At 41.4% G+C, this 17,621-nt stretch overlaps 1 protein-coding gene across 5 annotated transcripts in view; it reads left to right on the forward strand.

Moving 5' to 3' along the window:
• The window catches only part of flnba (filamin B a), a 175,940-nt gene that overhangs the window by 89,349 nt on the left and 68,970 nt on the right, over positions 1-17,621 (forward strand). For all 5 annotated transcript variants that reach the window (XM_072280460.1, XM_072280458.1, XM_072280461.1 and 2 more), the window contains 12 exons: positions 104-201; positions 2,518-2,665; positions 2,827-2,945; positions 9,977-10,054; positions 10,560-10,722; positions 11,459-11,653; positions 12,307-12,444; positions 13,892-14,024; positions 14,765-14,901; positions 15,267-15,460; positions 16,397-16,510; positions 17,103-17,246. In XM_072280460.1, coding sequence (XP_072136561.1) covers positions 104-201; positions 2,518-2,665; positions 2,827-2,945; positions 9,977-10,054; positions 10,560-10,722; positions 11,459-11,653; positions 12,307-12,444; positions 13,892-14,024; positions 14,765-14,901; positions 15,267-15,460; positions 16,397-16,510; positions 17,103-17,246 — 1,661 coding nt within the window. The remainder of the gene's footprint in view (positions 1-103; positions 202-2,517; positions 2,666-2,826; positions 2,946-9,976; positions 10,055-10,559; positions 10,723-11,458; positions 11,654-12,306; positions 12,445-13,891; positions 14,025-14,764; positions 14,902-15,266; positions 15,461-16,396; positions 16,511-17,102; positions 17,247-17,621) is intronic.

A 17,621-nucleotide genomic window follows, 5' to 3' on the forward strand; every position in this document is an offset into this window, starting at 1 on the left:
CCAATTCTAGTATAGGAACTTTGCTTTATACACATACTGATGTAACATTATGTCTGAATACATGATGGTGTCAATAATGCTTTAATGATTTGCTGGATTTCAGGTTTGTGCCCAGACTGGGAAATTTGGGACACTAATAAACCAGTGGAAAATGCACGTGAAGCTATGCAACAAGCAGACGACTGGCTTGGAGTACCACAGGTAAGTAAAAACCTTTTTGTTAAATCAATTTTGATGTATCCATTTCTTCGTGTACAGTCATTTAAATGGGAATTACTTGGAATGAGCATAATTACTTAACATTTTGGGTGTAGTATTTTTGAGCAGAGCTAGGCAGATCAGAAGTTTCGAGGTACAAAAAATTATGAAGGAACGGAATATAAAAGTTCTCATGGGAAGCTGAGTAGAGGAGATTAAATGACAAGGGTGATGGGAGCAGGGAAAAGCAAAAGGGTGGAAGTAAGACTAGATGAAATGTTAATTCCCAGTTGGAAAATCAATCAAAACATGAGCCATGGGGATTGGAAGATGAATGACAAGAGTGGATTTTGCCTTGCTTTCCCTTAACCAAGCAGTTGAAGGTGTGCCTTAAAGTTTGCTGCTTAACATCAGAAATTAAAACACTCTAGTTTCTATGTTTTTAAATAGGAAAGTTAATTGGCCTCAATATTACAGACTTCAGTGAAGTAGTTAAATGGATGACAAATGGCAGTGTTTGTATCCCATCTTCAATTTGGTGCCTTTTCAGACAAAAATAAACTCCAGACCTTACAGTTTTTGAAGTATCATTTGTTTTAAACAAAATTTCTGTTTCTGTATTGAAGCTATTCATAGAGGCTTTCTGAATCTGAGCTAACAACTTTTACAGCCTTCATTGGCTGCCTTCCAGTTTGGATATTGATCCAGTAGTGTATTTCACTCATACATCAGTAAAATAACTGAAATCAAAGCTTCTGTACTCCTGTGCTCAGTGACATGGTGCAGGTATAAATCAATAGTGCTGAAACAATGGTTTCTTTTTCCATTCATTTTTCAGATTGTATATTTTGCCCTTAGTATGATACGCCACTTGAATTTACCCTGGCCAAATGAGTCATTCTCGTATTCATTCCCTCAGGGTGGAGTTTGGGGCGGTTGGTGGGGGTGGTGCAAGGAGTTGAGCAACATGTTTAAATTATGTTGTGCAATGTGTTGCAACTTTTTCTGAATGTATGGACTGACATTTTTTCTGTAATTCTGTAGTTGCTTAATATTTGCATCCTTAACTTTACTCATTAAGACAAATTTAACTAATGCAGCTTAAAGAATAAAGTCAACTAAAAGGGTTTGCCTATCTACTATTTGATCTGATGCTTAAACAAGGTCAGACTTGCCTGTAAATGAGTCTTGTATGAAAATGCTTTGAGCTGTCCCTTGTTTTAGTAATGCTGAACCAGCTTTTACTTCAGTGTGAATGTGGTTTTGTGGAAAGGCCATTCTTAAATGTTACTATCTGTGCAGGCTGAAATTCGTGTCCTTTTTACAGAAGATAAAAACAGATTTTTGAGTACATTTTTTAAAAAAAACAGCAAAATTGGAATTCAGTAAATTCTGAAGTGGAGCTCATTGCATGAGTATTTTGCGTGGTGGTTACACAACAGGGAAGGTCCTGTTTCTTTTTCTCCCTCTTTCTACTCTTTCTAGATTGTCTGGAAATATTACTGGAAGCTGAGTGCCTGAGTAAAATTCATTTCAGTTTTTGAAGGATACTGATATTGCTGATTTAATTTTCGCTTTGTTCCTGGTCACACTTTGTATGGAGAATTTTACAGATTTTGTAGTAAAATGATCCGAGAGTTTTTGATAACATTCTGTACCACCAAGTTTTAGCCAGTAAGCTAAAATACTGTTTGGAAAGTAGCTTCAGTTTGGAAGTGGAATTGCTTTATTACAGTAATGTACTAAGATAGAATGGACATCAGATAATTATGCAGTGACTTGAGACAAAACAATAATGCGGAATAAAGTGTACTGGCTACAGAGTGCAGTGCAGCTAAACATGGTGCAAGATCATAAGTAGGTAGATTGTGAGGTCAAGAATCCATCTTATCATACTGGGGGCCATTTAATAGAATTACACAGAAGGTGGAAAAAAAACAAACAAAACGAAAGCACAAACATGAGAAAATCTGCAGATTCTGGAAATCCAAAGCTACGCAAAAAGTGTTGGAGAAACTCAGCAGGTCAGGCAGCATCTGCGGAAAAGAGTAGACATTTGGCGTATCAGGTTGAGACCCTTCAGGGCTAAGTACTTTTAAATGCATTTTGTTTTAACCTCGTGCCTTTGATTTAAATATTAATTTTTGGAACCTGTGCAGTAATGGGTAAATGAAAACAAAAAATCGTACTGGAATTGTGAATGTTCTTTCTTAAAGGTCAATGGTGTAGATTTGCCTTGAGCAATTAGTGTTTATAATTACAAGTTTTGCTGCCAGTCCGCGGGTGAATTGAAATGTAACTGTCTAATTTATCTTCCAGGTCATTGCCCCAGAAGAAATCATAGACCGAGATGTAGATGAGCAGTCTGTAATGACCTATCTGTCACAGTTCCCCAAGGCTAAACTGAAGCCTGGAGCCCCCTTAAAACCCAAGCTGAATCCCAAGAAAGCGAGGGCATATGGTCCAGGTAGGTCTAAATCTCAAGCACATTAACAGCTTCTGTGGACGTTCAGTTTGAAAGTGCAAACTCTTATCAGCATTTTATCCCACAGTCTGAACCCAGGTTTGGTGTTTGCAATAAAAAAAAATTTCAATGCAGTTATTTATCAACGCTTATTGTATCCATAGGAATTGAAGCTGTGGGTAACGTAGTGATGCGTCCTGCAGTGTTCACTGTTGAAACCATCAGTGCTGGGCAGGGTGAAGTGATGGTCTTTGTGGATGATCCAGAAGGTCAACGAGAAGAGGTAAATGAAATCTCTGTCCAATGATTGAGCTAGTAAATGGTCCAAAGGTTTATTGAAATCGTAGTGTCATTTTCAAATTATTTTGGTTGTGCACGTGCCTAAATGTTTTCACTGACAATATTTTCAGTAAATTTAATAATTCAACCTCTGCAGTGGTCTGGTGTGGCATTTTTTTTTTAAGTAAGTCACATCCTTCTAATTCTTCAGTCTTAATCTGAAACAATGCCCATTAATTCCCAATTTCTCCATACAGGAAAACTTTGGCATTTACCCCACTAGTTGCAGTCTTTGATTTCAATTGGACCACCTCTTGCTCTTAATTCCAATGAGCATGGGCATAGCCATTCTCATAAGGCTGCCATTTCATACCAAAAATTGGCAGGTGAATCTTTGAATTCCAAAGCTAATTCCCACCTACAAGCTGGTGCTGGTGAAACACGGCAGCATGTTGCAAGCAGTTTACAAAAGTTCGAGTATACTTCTGAACTCTTCTTGCGGCAATCTGCAGCCTGTAATTTCCCTTTAACATACTTTTGAACCATCTTAACAAGCTAGTGATCTCAGGATTTTCTGAAGGACTCGGCGGAATTAGCCGTCAAATGTGCAGGTACAGCACCTTTAAGAGGATGAAGGAGCATCACCACGGCCAGAAGCGAGGGAGGAGGGGAGGATCCCAAGCCAGGTATGAAACTTCCTCGACCCAGCATCTTGTTACCAAATGTACAGTCGCTAGAGAACAAGATTAAGGACCCAAGGACAAGATTGCTGTGTCAGAGGAAAATGAAGAATTGCAACCTTCTGTTTCGTGAAGATGTGGCTCACCAGATATGTTAGTAAAACCTGAAGACTTCTCTACACCAAATGGACTGGAGTACTGATTCAAAGAAGGCAAAAAGTGGGGGCCTGTGTCTCATGTTAAACTCTTGGTGGTGCTTGGTTATTCACCTGTCCTGAAACATCTAATGATTAAGTGCTGTCTGTTCTACTTGCCAAAAGAGTTCTTCTCCATGATCTTGACCGCACCAAATGCTGATATTAATGCAGGCACGTGAGGCACTGAGTACCGGCATCAGCAAACAAGAAACAGCCTAATCTGACGCTGTTCAAATCCTTGTTGGGGACTTCAGTCGGGCTTGTTTCAAGAAACCTGCTCAATTGTCATCAACATGTCCAGAAGCCCTGGATGAACCATGAGATCTGCAATCTGAGGCCAAATCCTTGGCATTCAGGTCTGGCAACCAAATTAAATACAGGAGGTCCATGTATGATGTCCAGAAAGCCATCACACTTGTGAAGCGGCAATTCCAGACCAAACTTGAATTGAGAAGAATGCTCAGCAGCAGTGGCACTGCTTGAATGCTATGACCTCTTACAAAATGATATCATGAGACATGGGTGACAACAGGGCTTCACTCCTAGATGAGCTTAATGTCTTCTATTGCTTGCTTTGACCATCAAAACAAGGAGGCATGCCAGTGATATTAAACCTGATTCTGAAACAGTAACAACAATGTAATTGTGTGAGTTGGCACTACAGAAAATCAGTAAACATTGAAGCAATATAATCTCACAAAAACGTATCAGTATTGAGTGCACAGGTAAAAATAAAAGTAGCTTTTTAGGCAGTAGTTTCAAATAATTTTGAGACAAATATTTTAAAATGCTATTATAAATGCAAATTCTATGTGGCAATAAAGACCATGAATTAAATTTCCTTTCAAAGTATGATAAGTATCAGGTATTTAATGGAAGTTGTAGTGGTAGACAGACATTTCTGACAGATGACTCCACTGTTGTAATTGTAGCTATTATGTCATATTTCATTGGTATTATTAGACCATAAAATGTAGGAGCAGAATTAGGCCATTTGGCCCATTGAGTCTGCTCCACCATTACACCATGGCTGATTCATTTTTCCTTTCAGCCCCAGTCTCCTGCCTTCTCCCCGTATCTCCATGTCCTGACCTATCAAGAATCTATCTACCTCCTCTTTAAATATAAAAGGTTTGTCCATCATCATCGATGAAGATCTCAACACCATTAGTACTTTTTACAAGGTCGAGTTGCTAGCTCGACACTCAACCCGGCATGGATGGAAAGTGTACCCAGGAGCGACCTGACTGGATTCAAGCTCGAGAGCCTTCACTCCGGAGTCCAGCGCTGATGTCACTGTGCCACCAGCTGGCTATGATGGTGTCAAGACTAGCGCCTGATTTGGATTTAAGTGAGGGAGAGTTGCACAGCATCAGCCTCACTCTCTCTTCCCAATTCCCATCTGGATCCAGTGGCAAGACAAGAGTCAAGATGGCTGGAGATGGGACTAGGCGCAGTGGATGATGGACATCTTCTGTGTCTTGTCGTGCTCTACACGTTCCACGACGCTTGCAGAGACTGCCTTCTTGACCTTTGGACCTTCCTTTCATCTCGTCCACTCAGTCCACCGGAGTCTGTCTTCTCATGCTGGGATAGACAACTCCCTATCTCACCGAGGGTTTGAGACCCATCAGCTACTCTCACCTGGTTTAGCCGGCTTGTCGAAGCCGTTGCCCAGGGTGTGGCCGCTGTCGCATGCAAACAGCTATGAGGAGCCACAGGTGAGAGTTGAGTGCCAGATGGGGACCAAAGGTGGACTAACCGCCTTGAAAAGGACGCAACATGTTTCCCCACCAGAGGTGCTACCCCTCCCTGACACCCCATACATCCCACTTTAAATATACTTAAAACTTGGTTTGCAGAGCTGTCTGTGGCAACAAACTCCACTCTTGGGCTAAAGAAATTCCTCCTCATCACCATTATGAAAGGATGCCCATCTACTCTGAGGCTGTGTCCTCTGGTCCTAGGCTCTCCCACCATAGGAAACATCCTCTCCATACCCACTCTATTGAGGCCTTTCAACGTTCAATAGGTTTCAAATAGGTCTCCCCTCATTCTTCTGAATTCTAGTGAATACAAGCCCATGCTGATACCTTTGGTTAGTTCAGTGATATGGGCCATTGCCCCCTCCCCCCACCCCGCCACCCCACCGGGGACTATGCCAGATTTCATAGGGGCCACAGGAGCTTCTGAATAGGCCATGATAAGTTTATTGTTTTAATAAATATTACATAAAATGCATTATGTCAATACTTCAAATAACTTCTGTAAATGCAAATACAGTAACTATTGGTTCACTTTTTTTTATTTATCCTGCTCTTCATTGTAATAGTTTGCAAGATTGGCGGTACTTTTCCTTTCATAAAGAGAACATTCATTGCTTAATTGGATGTTGTATATTTGGATTTTCAGAAGGCCTTTGACAAGGTGCCATACATGAGGCTGCTTCCCAGTTTAAAAGCCCATGGTATTACAGGAAAGTTACTAACATGGTGAGAGCATTGGCTGATTGGTAGGAGGCAGCGAGTGGGAATAAAAAGAGCCTTTTCTAGTTACACACATCAAAGTTGCTGGTGAACGCAGCAGGCCAGGCAGCATCTCTAGGAAGAGGTACAGTTGACGTTTCAGGCCGAGACCCTTCATCAGGACTAACTGAAGGAAGAGTTAGTAAGAGATTTGAAAGGGGGAGGGGGAGATACAAAATGATAGGAGAAGACAGGAGGGGGAGGGATGGAGCCAGAAGCTGGACAGGTGATTGGCAAAGGGGATATGAGAGGATCATGGGACAGGAGGCCCAGGGAGAAAGACAAGGGGGGGGGAACCCAGTGGATGGGCAAGGGGTATAGTCAGAGGGACGGAGGGAGAAAAAGGAGAGGAAGAAAGAATGTGTGTATAAAAATAAATAACAGATGGTGTACGAGGGGGAGGTGGGGCATTAGCGGAAGTTAGAGAAGTGGATGTTCATGCCATCAGGTTGGAGGCTACCCAGACGGAATATAAGGTGTTGTTCCTCCAACCTGAATGTGGCTTCATCTTTCCAGAATGGGAATGGGAAGTGGAATTAAAATGTGTGGCCACTGGGAGATCCTGCTTTCTCTGGTGGACAGAGCGTAGGTGTTCAGCAAAGCGGTCTCCCAGTCTGCGTCGGGTCTCGCCAATATATAAAAGGCCACATCGGGAGCACCGGACGCAGTATATCACCCCAGTCGACTCACAGGTGAAGTGTTGCCTCACCTGGAAGGACTGTTTGGGGCCCTGAATGGTGGTAAGGGAGGAAGTGTAAGGGTATGTGTAGCACTTGTTCCGCGTACAAGGATAAGTGCCAGGAGGGAGATCAGTGGGGAGGGATGGTGGGGACGAATGGACAAGGGAGACGCATAGGGAGCGATCCCTGCGGAAAGTGGGGGTGGGGGGGAGAGGGAAAGATGTGCTTAGTGGTGGGATCCCGTTGGAGTTGGCGGAAGTTCCGGAGAATAATATGTTGGACCCGGAGGCTGGTGGGGTGGTAGGTGAGGACCAGGGGAACCCTATTCCTAGTGGGGTGGCAGGAGGATGGAGTGAGAGCAGATGTACGTGAAATGGGAGAGATGCGTTTGAGAGCAGAGTTGATAGTGGAGGAAGGGAAGCCCCTTGCTTTAAAAAAGGAGGACATCTCCCTCGTCCTGGAATGAAAAGCCTCATCCTGAGAGCAGATGCAGCGGAGACGGAGGAATTGCGAGAAGGGGATGGCATTTTTGCAAGAGACAGGGTGAGAAGAGGAATAGTCCAGATAGCTGTGAGAGTCAGTAGGCTTATAGTAGACATCAGTGGATAGATAAGCTGTCTCCAGAGACAGAGGCAGAAAGATCTAGAAAGGGGAGGGAGGTGTTGGAAATGGACCAGATAAACTTGAGGGCAGGGTGAGAGTTGGAGGCAAAGTTAATAAAGTCAACGAGCTCAGCATGCGTGCAGGAGGCAGCGCCAATACAGTCGTCGATGTAGCGAAGGAAAAGTGGGGGACAGATACCAGAATAGGCACGGAACATAGATTGTTCCACAAAGCCAGCAAAAAGGCAGGCATAGCTAGGACCCATACGGGTGCCCATAGCCACACCTTTAGTTTGGAGGAAGTGGGAGGAGCCAAAGGAGAAATGATTAAGAATAAGGACTAATTCCGCTAGACGGAGCAGAGTGGTGGTAGAAGGGAACTGATTAGGTCTGGAATCCAAAAAGAAGCGGAGAGCTTTGAGACCTTCCTGATGGGGGATGGAAGTATATAGGGACTGGACATCCATGGTGAAAATGAAGCGGTGGGGGCCAGGGAACTTAAAATCATCAAAGTTTAAGAGCGTGAGCAGTGTCACGAACATAGGTAGGAAGGGATTGAACAAGGGGGGATAAGACCGTGTCAAGGTATGCAGAAATGAGTTCGGTGGGGCAGGAGCAAACTGAGACAATAGGTCTGCCAGGACAGGCAGGTTTGTGGATCTTGGGTAGGAGGTAGAAACGGGAAGTGTGAGGTGTGGGCCTGCTGCGTTCACCAGCAACTTTGATGTGTGTTGCTTGAATTTCCAGCATCTGCAGAATTCCTGTTTATCCTTTTCTAGTTGGCTGCCAGTGACTAGTGGTGATCTGCAGGGGCCTGTGTTGGGACCACTTCTTTTTATGCTGTATATAAATGATTTAGATGATGGAATAGATGGCTTTATTGCCAAGTTTGCAGATGATACGAAGATTGGTGGAGGGGCAGGTAGTGTTGAGGAAACAGGTAGGATGCAGAAGGACTTGGATTAGGCGAATAGGCAAGAAAGTGGTGAATGAAATACAATGTTGGAAAATGCGTGGTTATGCACTTTAGTAGTAGAAATAAATTTGCGGACTATTTTCTAAACGGGCAGAAAATACGGGAATCTGAGATGCAGACGGACCTCGGAGTCCTTGTGCAGAACACCCTGAAGGTTAACTCGCAGGTTAGGCAAATGCCATGTTAGCATTCATTTCAAGAGGTCTAGAATACAAGAGCAAGGATGTGATGCAGAGGCTTTGTAAGGCACTGGTGAGGCCTGACCTTGAGTATTGTGAACAGTTTTGGGCCCCTCATCTTAGAAAAGAGGTGCTGGCATGTGGGGTCTAGAGGAGGTTCACAGGATGAATCCAGGAATAAAAGGGTTAATCATACAAGGAACATTTGATGGGTCTGTACTCACTGGAATTCAGAAGGATGAGGGGGGATCTCATTAAAACCATCTGAACGTTGAAAGGCCTAGACAGAGTAGATGTGGAAAGGATGTTTCCCATGGTGAGAGAGTCCAGGACAGGAGGGCACAGCCTCAGGATAGAGGGACACCCTTTCAAAACAGAGATGCAGAGAAATTTCTTTAGCTAAAGGGTGGGGAATTTGTGGAATTTGTTGCCACATGTAGCTGTGGAGGCCAGGTCATTCGGTGTATTAAAGGCAGAGATTGATTAGGTTCTTGATTCGACATGGCATCAAAGGTTACTGGGAGAAGGCCGGGAACTAGGGTTGAGGAGGAGATGAAAAAAGGATCGACCATGATTAAATTGCGGAGCAGGTGGCCGATCCTTTTTTCATCTCCTCCTCAACCCTAGATTGCCTAATTTTGCTCCCATGTCTTATGGTCTTATTATTTTGACTTAAATATTTTTAATCGTGGATTCTTGTTTATTACAATTTGGTATATTGATTTCAAAAATGAGGTTTTTGTGCAAATCTAGTTGTTGCATGTCAGCATCCATCTGAGTCCAGGTGGGTTCAAGACTAAATTAACTGAGTGCTTCACTTAAGCAGAAACATTAAGGCACCACAATATCTTTCACCTGAACTATTCATAAAACTGCATTGCACCTTCTGGAACAAAGCAGCCCTCCAAGTAATAAGGCTAATATTCACAGTACAATTGCTCAATTATTTTGTGTGAAATTGGTGACTCTTGTGACCGACTCTAGTGAGAAGAATTGGGTTGGCCTGAAAGCTGCTTCAGTTCATATAACAGCATATACAACATCAAAAGATTTTGTAACATATGCCAGTGATAATGAACCTGACAATGATTCTGACGTGCTTCCAGGTCCTTTTTTAATATTACACTTCTAAAAATGATATTGCTGTTGGGTGATCAGTGAAGACTTTGTGGTTCTAATACTTTAAATTCCAACAGGCAAAGGTGACCAACAACAATGACAAGAACAAGACCTATTCTGTTGTTTATGTGCCAAAGGTTGCAGGCCCTCATAAGGTGAGTGCAAAAATTGTGACTATTGTTGTGGCTCTTTATTGGAGTATTTATTTGAACTGTCCTTGTTATCAGGTGGTTGTTCTGTTAACCTTGCCTTTGCTGACCCACACACCCTCCTGCCATAGAGTCTGAAGAGGTGATAAGGCACCACTTTGTTTTCCTTGTAGAGGCCTGATCGTAATTACTTGCAAGTGGTGTAGGAAGCTAGAACTCTTAGTGGTTGTCCTGGTGACATCCTGTGCTTAGACTTGCCCAAATTCTTACTGATTTTTGTGGTCAGAACAGTAAGAAAGTTGTAACATACTAAGAAACTGTTGCAGGAAGTAATGAAGGGTCACATCTACTTTAAAGCTGAAAGGCTAAAGGCTGAATGGTGTAGGAATTTATGCTGGAATATGTCACAATAACACACAGCATGAAAAAGGACACCAGCACATTGTCAGTGATGCAATCACTTTGTAAGGTTACTTTACACTAATCCTACAATAATTCTGTTTCTTTACAGATTACAGTTCTATTTGCTGGGCAGCACATATCTAAAAGTCCTTTTGAAGTCAACATTGATAAGGCCCATGGTGATGCCAGTAAGGTAACAGCACGAGGACCTGGCTTGGAATCTTCAGGAAATATTGCCAATAAGCCCACCTACTTTGACATTTACACAGCAGGTAAACTGGTATCTGAAGACAAAGGAACAAATAAGTACACGTCTCCTTTATTCCCCCCCCCCCCCCCATAAAGTAGTATGCTTGGATTCATCCTTTGTACTTTAGTTGTATTGGTCAACTTGAGCATCCTGCATAAATACTACCCAAGTTAGAAGCTGGATATTATGTGTTTTGAATGTGGATAAAATTCTTTTAAACTATTTTATTTATTGAGATGCAGTGTGGAATAGGCCCTTCTGGCCCTTTGAGCCACACTGCCCAGCAACCCCTGAGTTAATTGGAGACTAATCACAGGACAATTTTCGATGACCAATTAACCAACCAACTGATAGGTCTTTGGAGTGTGGGAGGAAACCAGAGCACCCAGAGTAAAACCACACAGTCACGAGGAGAATGTACAAATTCCTTACAAGCAGTGGCAGGAACTGACCTGGGGTTGCCTCCACTGTAAGGTATTGTGCTAATCACTACACCACTGTGCTGCCGCTAGTATGCCTTAATGAGATTGGGAGTGTAATTGAGCAAAGACTGGCTAAAATTTACAATTGATGAACCAGTTTCTAACCTTCCTGCTTGGAATTTGCAGTTGTCAGTATCTCCTGACAATAACGTTTAAGATCATATTGAACTTGAAGGTTTCAGCTTCAAGCTGAAATAAACTTTAATCACTGTTTGAATCTTTGAGTGATTTGAAGTGCAAGCTTAAGTACAAATATGCCATCTGTGTTTCTTGAAGGTGCTGGAGTTGGCAATGTTGAGGTGGTAATTGTGGATCCCCAAGGTCATAACACCGAGGTGACAATTGAAGATAAGGGGAATAATACCTATCGGTGTAGTTACAGGCCCTTACACCCAGGGCATCATACAATCCGAATCGTCTTTGCTGATTCACCTATACCCAAGAGTCCATATTCTGTCAATATCGGTGAAGGTAGGTGCATGTTTACTACTTCTAATAGGAGAACAGTTATCCTAGTTGTAAAAGTTGATAAATGCTGAGAAGCATGCTGCCAACCTTAAAGTCTGCAAGATTCGAAGTATTTTCCTTTGGAGAAAGATGGCAATTGAATATTTTTGGTTTGAACAGCCACCAGTCCAGAAATTAATCAAAATTATGCTTTTTGTACCAAATCATAAGCTGAAATTTTATAAAATTTGTGAACCATTTATTATTCTTTAAGTATCCCAGAGGCAAGGTTTTGAAGAAAATATGGAGTAGTTTGCTTTCCCTACTGGAAGTCCAGTATTTTTGTTGTTAACCTGGAATTCCAGATCAGAATGGTGTCTGCAATATCATTTTTGCCAATGCAGCGATTTTGATTTCAATTCTTGGTTGTACTTTACAATAACATTAAAGGTATTAGCTAATTCCCATGTTTGCATCGGGCCCCAGTTCCCTAAATGTATTTGATGCAAACAAAACTTCTATCAAAGATGTACTGTCATCCATACTGAGTTGACTAGAAGTTCTACAGGGTTGTAGGTAATTATGCTTGTATAGAAAAGGGGCTCCTGGGTTTGTTTCGGTCAGATATTGCTGGTAACTTGTTAGTATTTTTGATCTGTGATACTTTTATTTTTAAGCTTGTAACCCTGGTGCCTGTCGTGCTACTGGGCGAGGACTGCAACCAAAAGGACTGCGAATTCGCCAAGTTGCTGACTTCAAAGTCTTCACGAAAGGAGCTGGAAGTGGTGACTTGAAAGTAGTGGTGAAAGGCCCAAGTAAGCTCTCAGTACCCTTTCTTTCATTGTAAAAGGGTATATGAATAATTTGACTTTCCCTGCTCAAACCATTGAAAGAGTCGTGGAGGTGGTAAATAAATATACCCCTCACCCTACCAAGTCGGTGCTGATCATGAACCACCATTGACACTAATCCTATAGGGATTATGAAGTATACAGTTCTGATAGCCTCATGACAGAAAAGTTGTGATTGCATGAGGGGATGAAGTGAAGATTTAATGATGTTGATTAAAAATGGAAAATTTGTGGCTCTGTGGAGAAGATTGGGTAAAGTGGTTGTTTTTATTTTTTTAGTGGAGACTGAAGTGTGATGTGATGTGTGTAAAACCTGCAAAAGTGCCAGAGAAAATAGAAATGTTGGTTTTCCTCAGCAGAGGGATAAACTAAATTGGGTAAAAGGCTGGAAGGCATATGAGATTTTGAGGTAGAGGCAGACACCACCTTAGTTTTGAACAGTACCAAGGCAGAGTTAGTGATGCATCTGATGCAGCTGCTACTTCATAGTGCCAGAAACACAGGTGCTGTCTTGCATAGAATCTGTGCATTCTCTCTGCATGTGGGTTTTCCCTGCGTGTTCTGGATTTTTCCCAAATTCCAAAAATTGTGTGGTTTGCTAGGTAGTTGTGGGCAAAGTTTGTTTTCAGTCTGGAGTTGCAGTATCTCTTCGTGATGTTTTTTTAAATGGAGCTCTGGAGCACCATTTAACTTTACATTGTACTACAATCTATTAGTTGTATCTCATTTTCCTTGAAACTGTTTAATAAGATTATGTTACTGTACGGTATTTGGTTATGCTGAATAAAAGTTTCATTGGAGGCAAAGGGCTTGACAGTTAATGTCAAAATGAAGTTCAATCTTGAGACTAGAATTTGATTCTGAGGCTTCTGCAAATTAAATTTTACGCTTTATGGGAAATCAGTGGAGCTTTTGAGAGTTTTAAATTTACTTTGAAAAGATGAAATAAAATGCTAAATCTGAAAGGCACAAACCTGTAATAGGAAGCCAGTGTAGAAACTGGCAAATCAGCATCAAATCCTCTTGAATTAATGGCTCTGGCTTCTAGAAATAAGGTTTCATGGTGTTCCTGCTCTTTCCAAGAACCCTTGGGTTGTGCAGATGGAGATCAGTAAAGCGGCAGGTTGTTGCTCCCCCATTGGGTTTTGTCAGTTTTGCAAGGCAGCTGTGTATATTTGTAGATTTATTTGAGTGGGAAGTATTGTCTTTTTGTTTTTTGAGAATGGTGTAATTCAGTTTGTTTTAGGGTTCCCAAGTGGAGAGATGAAAGGCTGTGTATCATCATCATCATCATCGTCATCATCATTATGACTATCTGGCAAGAAGGCATTATAACAAACCTTGCTGGTTTGTCCAAACGTGCTGTGTTTTTTGTGAGACTGAACTTCTGTTGATCTATCTCCTTTGACAGAAGGCGTGGAGCATCCTGTGAAGCAAAAAGACTTTCTGGATGGAGACGATGTCTTTTCTTATGAATACTATCCTGTTACACCTGGAAAACACATTGTTACTATCACTTGGGGTGGCCATAACATTCCTAGGAGGTGAGAGCAGATAGCTAATGCATTGGTAGATTGTTTCAGCCTTCAGCACTGAGTCTTGTGCATTGTGAGTGCATTTAATTCCCAGATTTTATATTTGGGAGCACTCGCTCTTGTCCTGTTACTTGTTCTGTGTCATTATGATTTGAAATACAGCACACTCAGTGGAATGGAAGCTGTTACAGGCTCAATTTCTCCATGTTCAAATGGAACCTCCGGTGATGCTGAACACCAAACTTGTAGAATCACTGTGGTTTCAAACAAAAATGTATTCCCCCCCCCCCCCCCCCGATACTTGCAGTCTATGAATGTGGTCAACCGGAGACGTTTTGAGGGTGGGTTCTCGCTTGGCTATTAGATGCTTTGATTGCAATCTGCATGCTATTCTCGTCTGATGCTTAGGTGACTTTCAGTTACCATAACCCCAAGTTTGAGCAGCAATAGAAATGTGAAATCTTAAGACAGCTTTAGAAGAAATAACTTGGTTGAATGTAAAGTGGAATGAAATGTTTTAATGCCATCTTGTTTTTGCCTAAAATAACCAGGTTTGACGTTTTAAATGACAATTCCTGCCTGTGGTAACATAGAATTATGAATCACTCAATGGTGCAGTTTGCGTGGTTGAACAACCTAGTTGGGGTTGTATATGGTGACATGTATTTACTTTGATAAATTAACCTTGAACTTGATTGGGGATAGATCTGATTGCCGCTCCAATTTCACCATACACTCTCTTCCTTTAGTCCATTTGAAATTGATATTGGTCCTGAAGCGGGTCCTCAGAAGATCAGAGCCTGGGGGCCAGGTCTTGATGGAGGAGTTGTTGGCAAGTCAGCAGATTTTGTAGTGGAGACCATTGGAACAGAAGTTGGTGTGTTGGGTAAGGATGTTGACCACTAGTTCTTTACAATTATTGTTAAATTCTTTTGAGACTAAAGTTGTGTTCCCTCATCTCAATTGGCTGAATATTTTTTAGTAAATTGATTAAAGATGCAAGATCAAACTTTTAAAAGGCTGTTTGGCCATCTAGATTTTGACCAAAGTATTAGATTGCCAAAGTTGCATGAAATGGAGAATGGGTGAGTTTACAGACCAGTAACTAAAAAAAGTTCACCCACTTAAATTCAGATAACTTGTTTTTCTTCATTAAATAATTCGAATTGATTTGTATCTTGAGATGATCAGGAATGTGGAAGTAACAATGAATCAAGATAACTTGGCTTAAATACTGTAAATGTTTCGCAGGTTTTGCTGTCGAAGGACCTTCTCAAGCCAAGATTGAATGCGATGATAAGAGTGATGGCTCCTGTGATGTACGTTACTGGCCTACAGAACCTGGTGAATATGCTGTCCATGTTATGTGTGACGACGAAGATATTGTGGATAGTCCTTTCATGGCCAATATCCAGCCGGCGTCAAAAGTCTTCAATCCTGATAAGGCAAGTGTAATGAATACTAAGTGTTTGATTTTAGAAATGCAGAACTTGCTCTCCCTCTTGGTCAATGTAACCACATTCTTGGCTAATTCAATCGACCAGCTTGCCTGGCACATGAAATGCATTGAATAGGTATGTAGGGCTATTTACTCTGTGGGTAGAGCCTGGATTCAGGGATAGTATGTGATGATTGATGTGTGGGTCCTTCGAGCACTGATCAAGGCTCTTGATCGAATACCAGTATTTGGGCTGAAGTTTATTTGGAATAACTAGGATTTGTTGCAGAAATGTAGAACTCAGAATATAAAACAATTCAACACATTGCAGGCCCTTTGGCCCACAACATGGTAGCAAACCTATAACTACTCTATGATCAATCTAGCCCTTCTCTCCTGCATAGCTCTCTGTTTTTCTAACATCCGTGTGCCTACCTAAGTCTCTTAAATGTCCCTAATGCATTTTCCTCTATCACCACCGCCCCTGGCAGGATATTTTATACCTCCCCCATGAATTTTAAACAAAAACAGTAACTCTCGACATCTTCCTTAAACTTTTCTCCAATAATCTTAATATGTCACCTCGTATTAGCCATTTCCACCCGGGGAATGAAGTCGTTGACTCTCCACTCAATCTATGCTTCTTATCTTCTTGTACAAGTCTGATCCTCCTTTGCTCCAAAGAGGAAAGGGCTAGCTCGCTCAACCTCAATAAGCATGTGCTCTCTAATCCAGACAGCATCCTGGTAAATCTCCTCTGCACCCTCTCTAAATCTTGCACGTTCCTCCTATAATGAGGTGGCAAGAACTGAACACAATATTCCAATTCTGAATAAGTATTCAGAAATGATGAGATGAGTTGTGCACTTTTAGTGACTGTCTTGGGACACTTCAAGGATAGCTAGAGGTTGTACTGGGTGACACTTTGTTTTCCTCCTTCCAGGTTAAAGCCTATGGTCCAGGGTTGGAGAAATCTGGCTGCATTGTTTATAAACCAGCAGAATTCACAGTAGATGCCAAAGATGCTGGGAAGGCTCCACTGAAAATATATGCACAAGTGAGGAATTCGTTTTGTGAATCTTGCTGTTCTGAAAATGAGTTGAGATTAGCTCTACTGCCCAGCTATTTTTCTGGAAATATACTAATTATACAAGCTATGCTATCAGTCTGAAAATCTGCTTGAAATATGTGAGAAATGTGAATAATCCTTTGATATTTGAAGAATGATTGGGCTATAGTTAGCACTTCAAAGATTGCAGTAGCATTAGTGGCAGTGAATATCTAAATATTTTGTAACTTTTCTGAATTTGATTATTGAAAATATTCAATTAGATAATTTAAAAATGGGGATGTGTGGAAAATAGAGCAATTTAATTGTAATGAATATTGCCTAATAGCAAATTGGAATCATATTTTGGCTTGGCCAGCTGCTTGTATGTTTGAATTTACAAGCTTGAACAATGTTGGCTATGCTCCAGTGCTTTGAATTAAAACTCCACAAGAAAACATTTTTGTCACCTTGAATACCAAATCGAACATTTTACAGAATTACTCACATTCATTACCATGGCAAACAAATCCTTTTGATAAGAGAATCCCGCAGAACAAAAGGTTTTCCATTGATGCCTGTCTTTTGTATTTGTTCTCAGGATTCAGAGGGTATTCCTGTCAACGTTCAAATAAAGAATAAAGGTGATGGAACATCAGTCTGCTCTTACACTCCTACCAAACCAATCAAACACACAATTGCAATTGCTTGGGGAGGAGTCAATATTCCTAACAGCCCGTTCAGAGTAAGTGAATTTTCTTGCACTATTTGTCTTATTCCAAGGGTCTTGAATTTAGTGAGGACGCTTTGACCTTTCAGACTGTGTCCAAATTTCAGAATGCCGTGAACAATCACAATTATAATCATTTCCCGTTTTCAAGATATGAGGTTAAATTCCTCTTCAGAATTTCCTCTTGTACAGATGTTGATGGTCAAACTTAGCAAGACTGCCTTAATCATATTTGACTACAGCGATATCAATACCCTGTTTCACCCATGGTGTGAGAGCAGAAGTTAGTGGGATAGATTATGACCCCATTGGAATCTTTTACCTCCAATGTTCGTTTACAAGTACACTTAACAATTCTGCCATATTTAAACAGTGGCTTAATATTTTCTA

This window comes from Mobula birostris, chromosome 16 (assembly GCF_030028105.1).
Source record: "Mobula birostris isolate sMobBir1 chromosome 16, sMobBir1.hap1, whole genome shotgun sequence".
In the NCBI taxonomy this organism is placed as follows: domain Eukaryota; kingdom Metazoa; phylum Chordata; class Chondrichthyes; order Myliobatiformes; family Myliobatidae; genus Mobula; species Mobula birostris.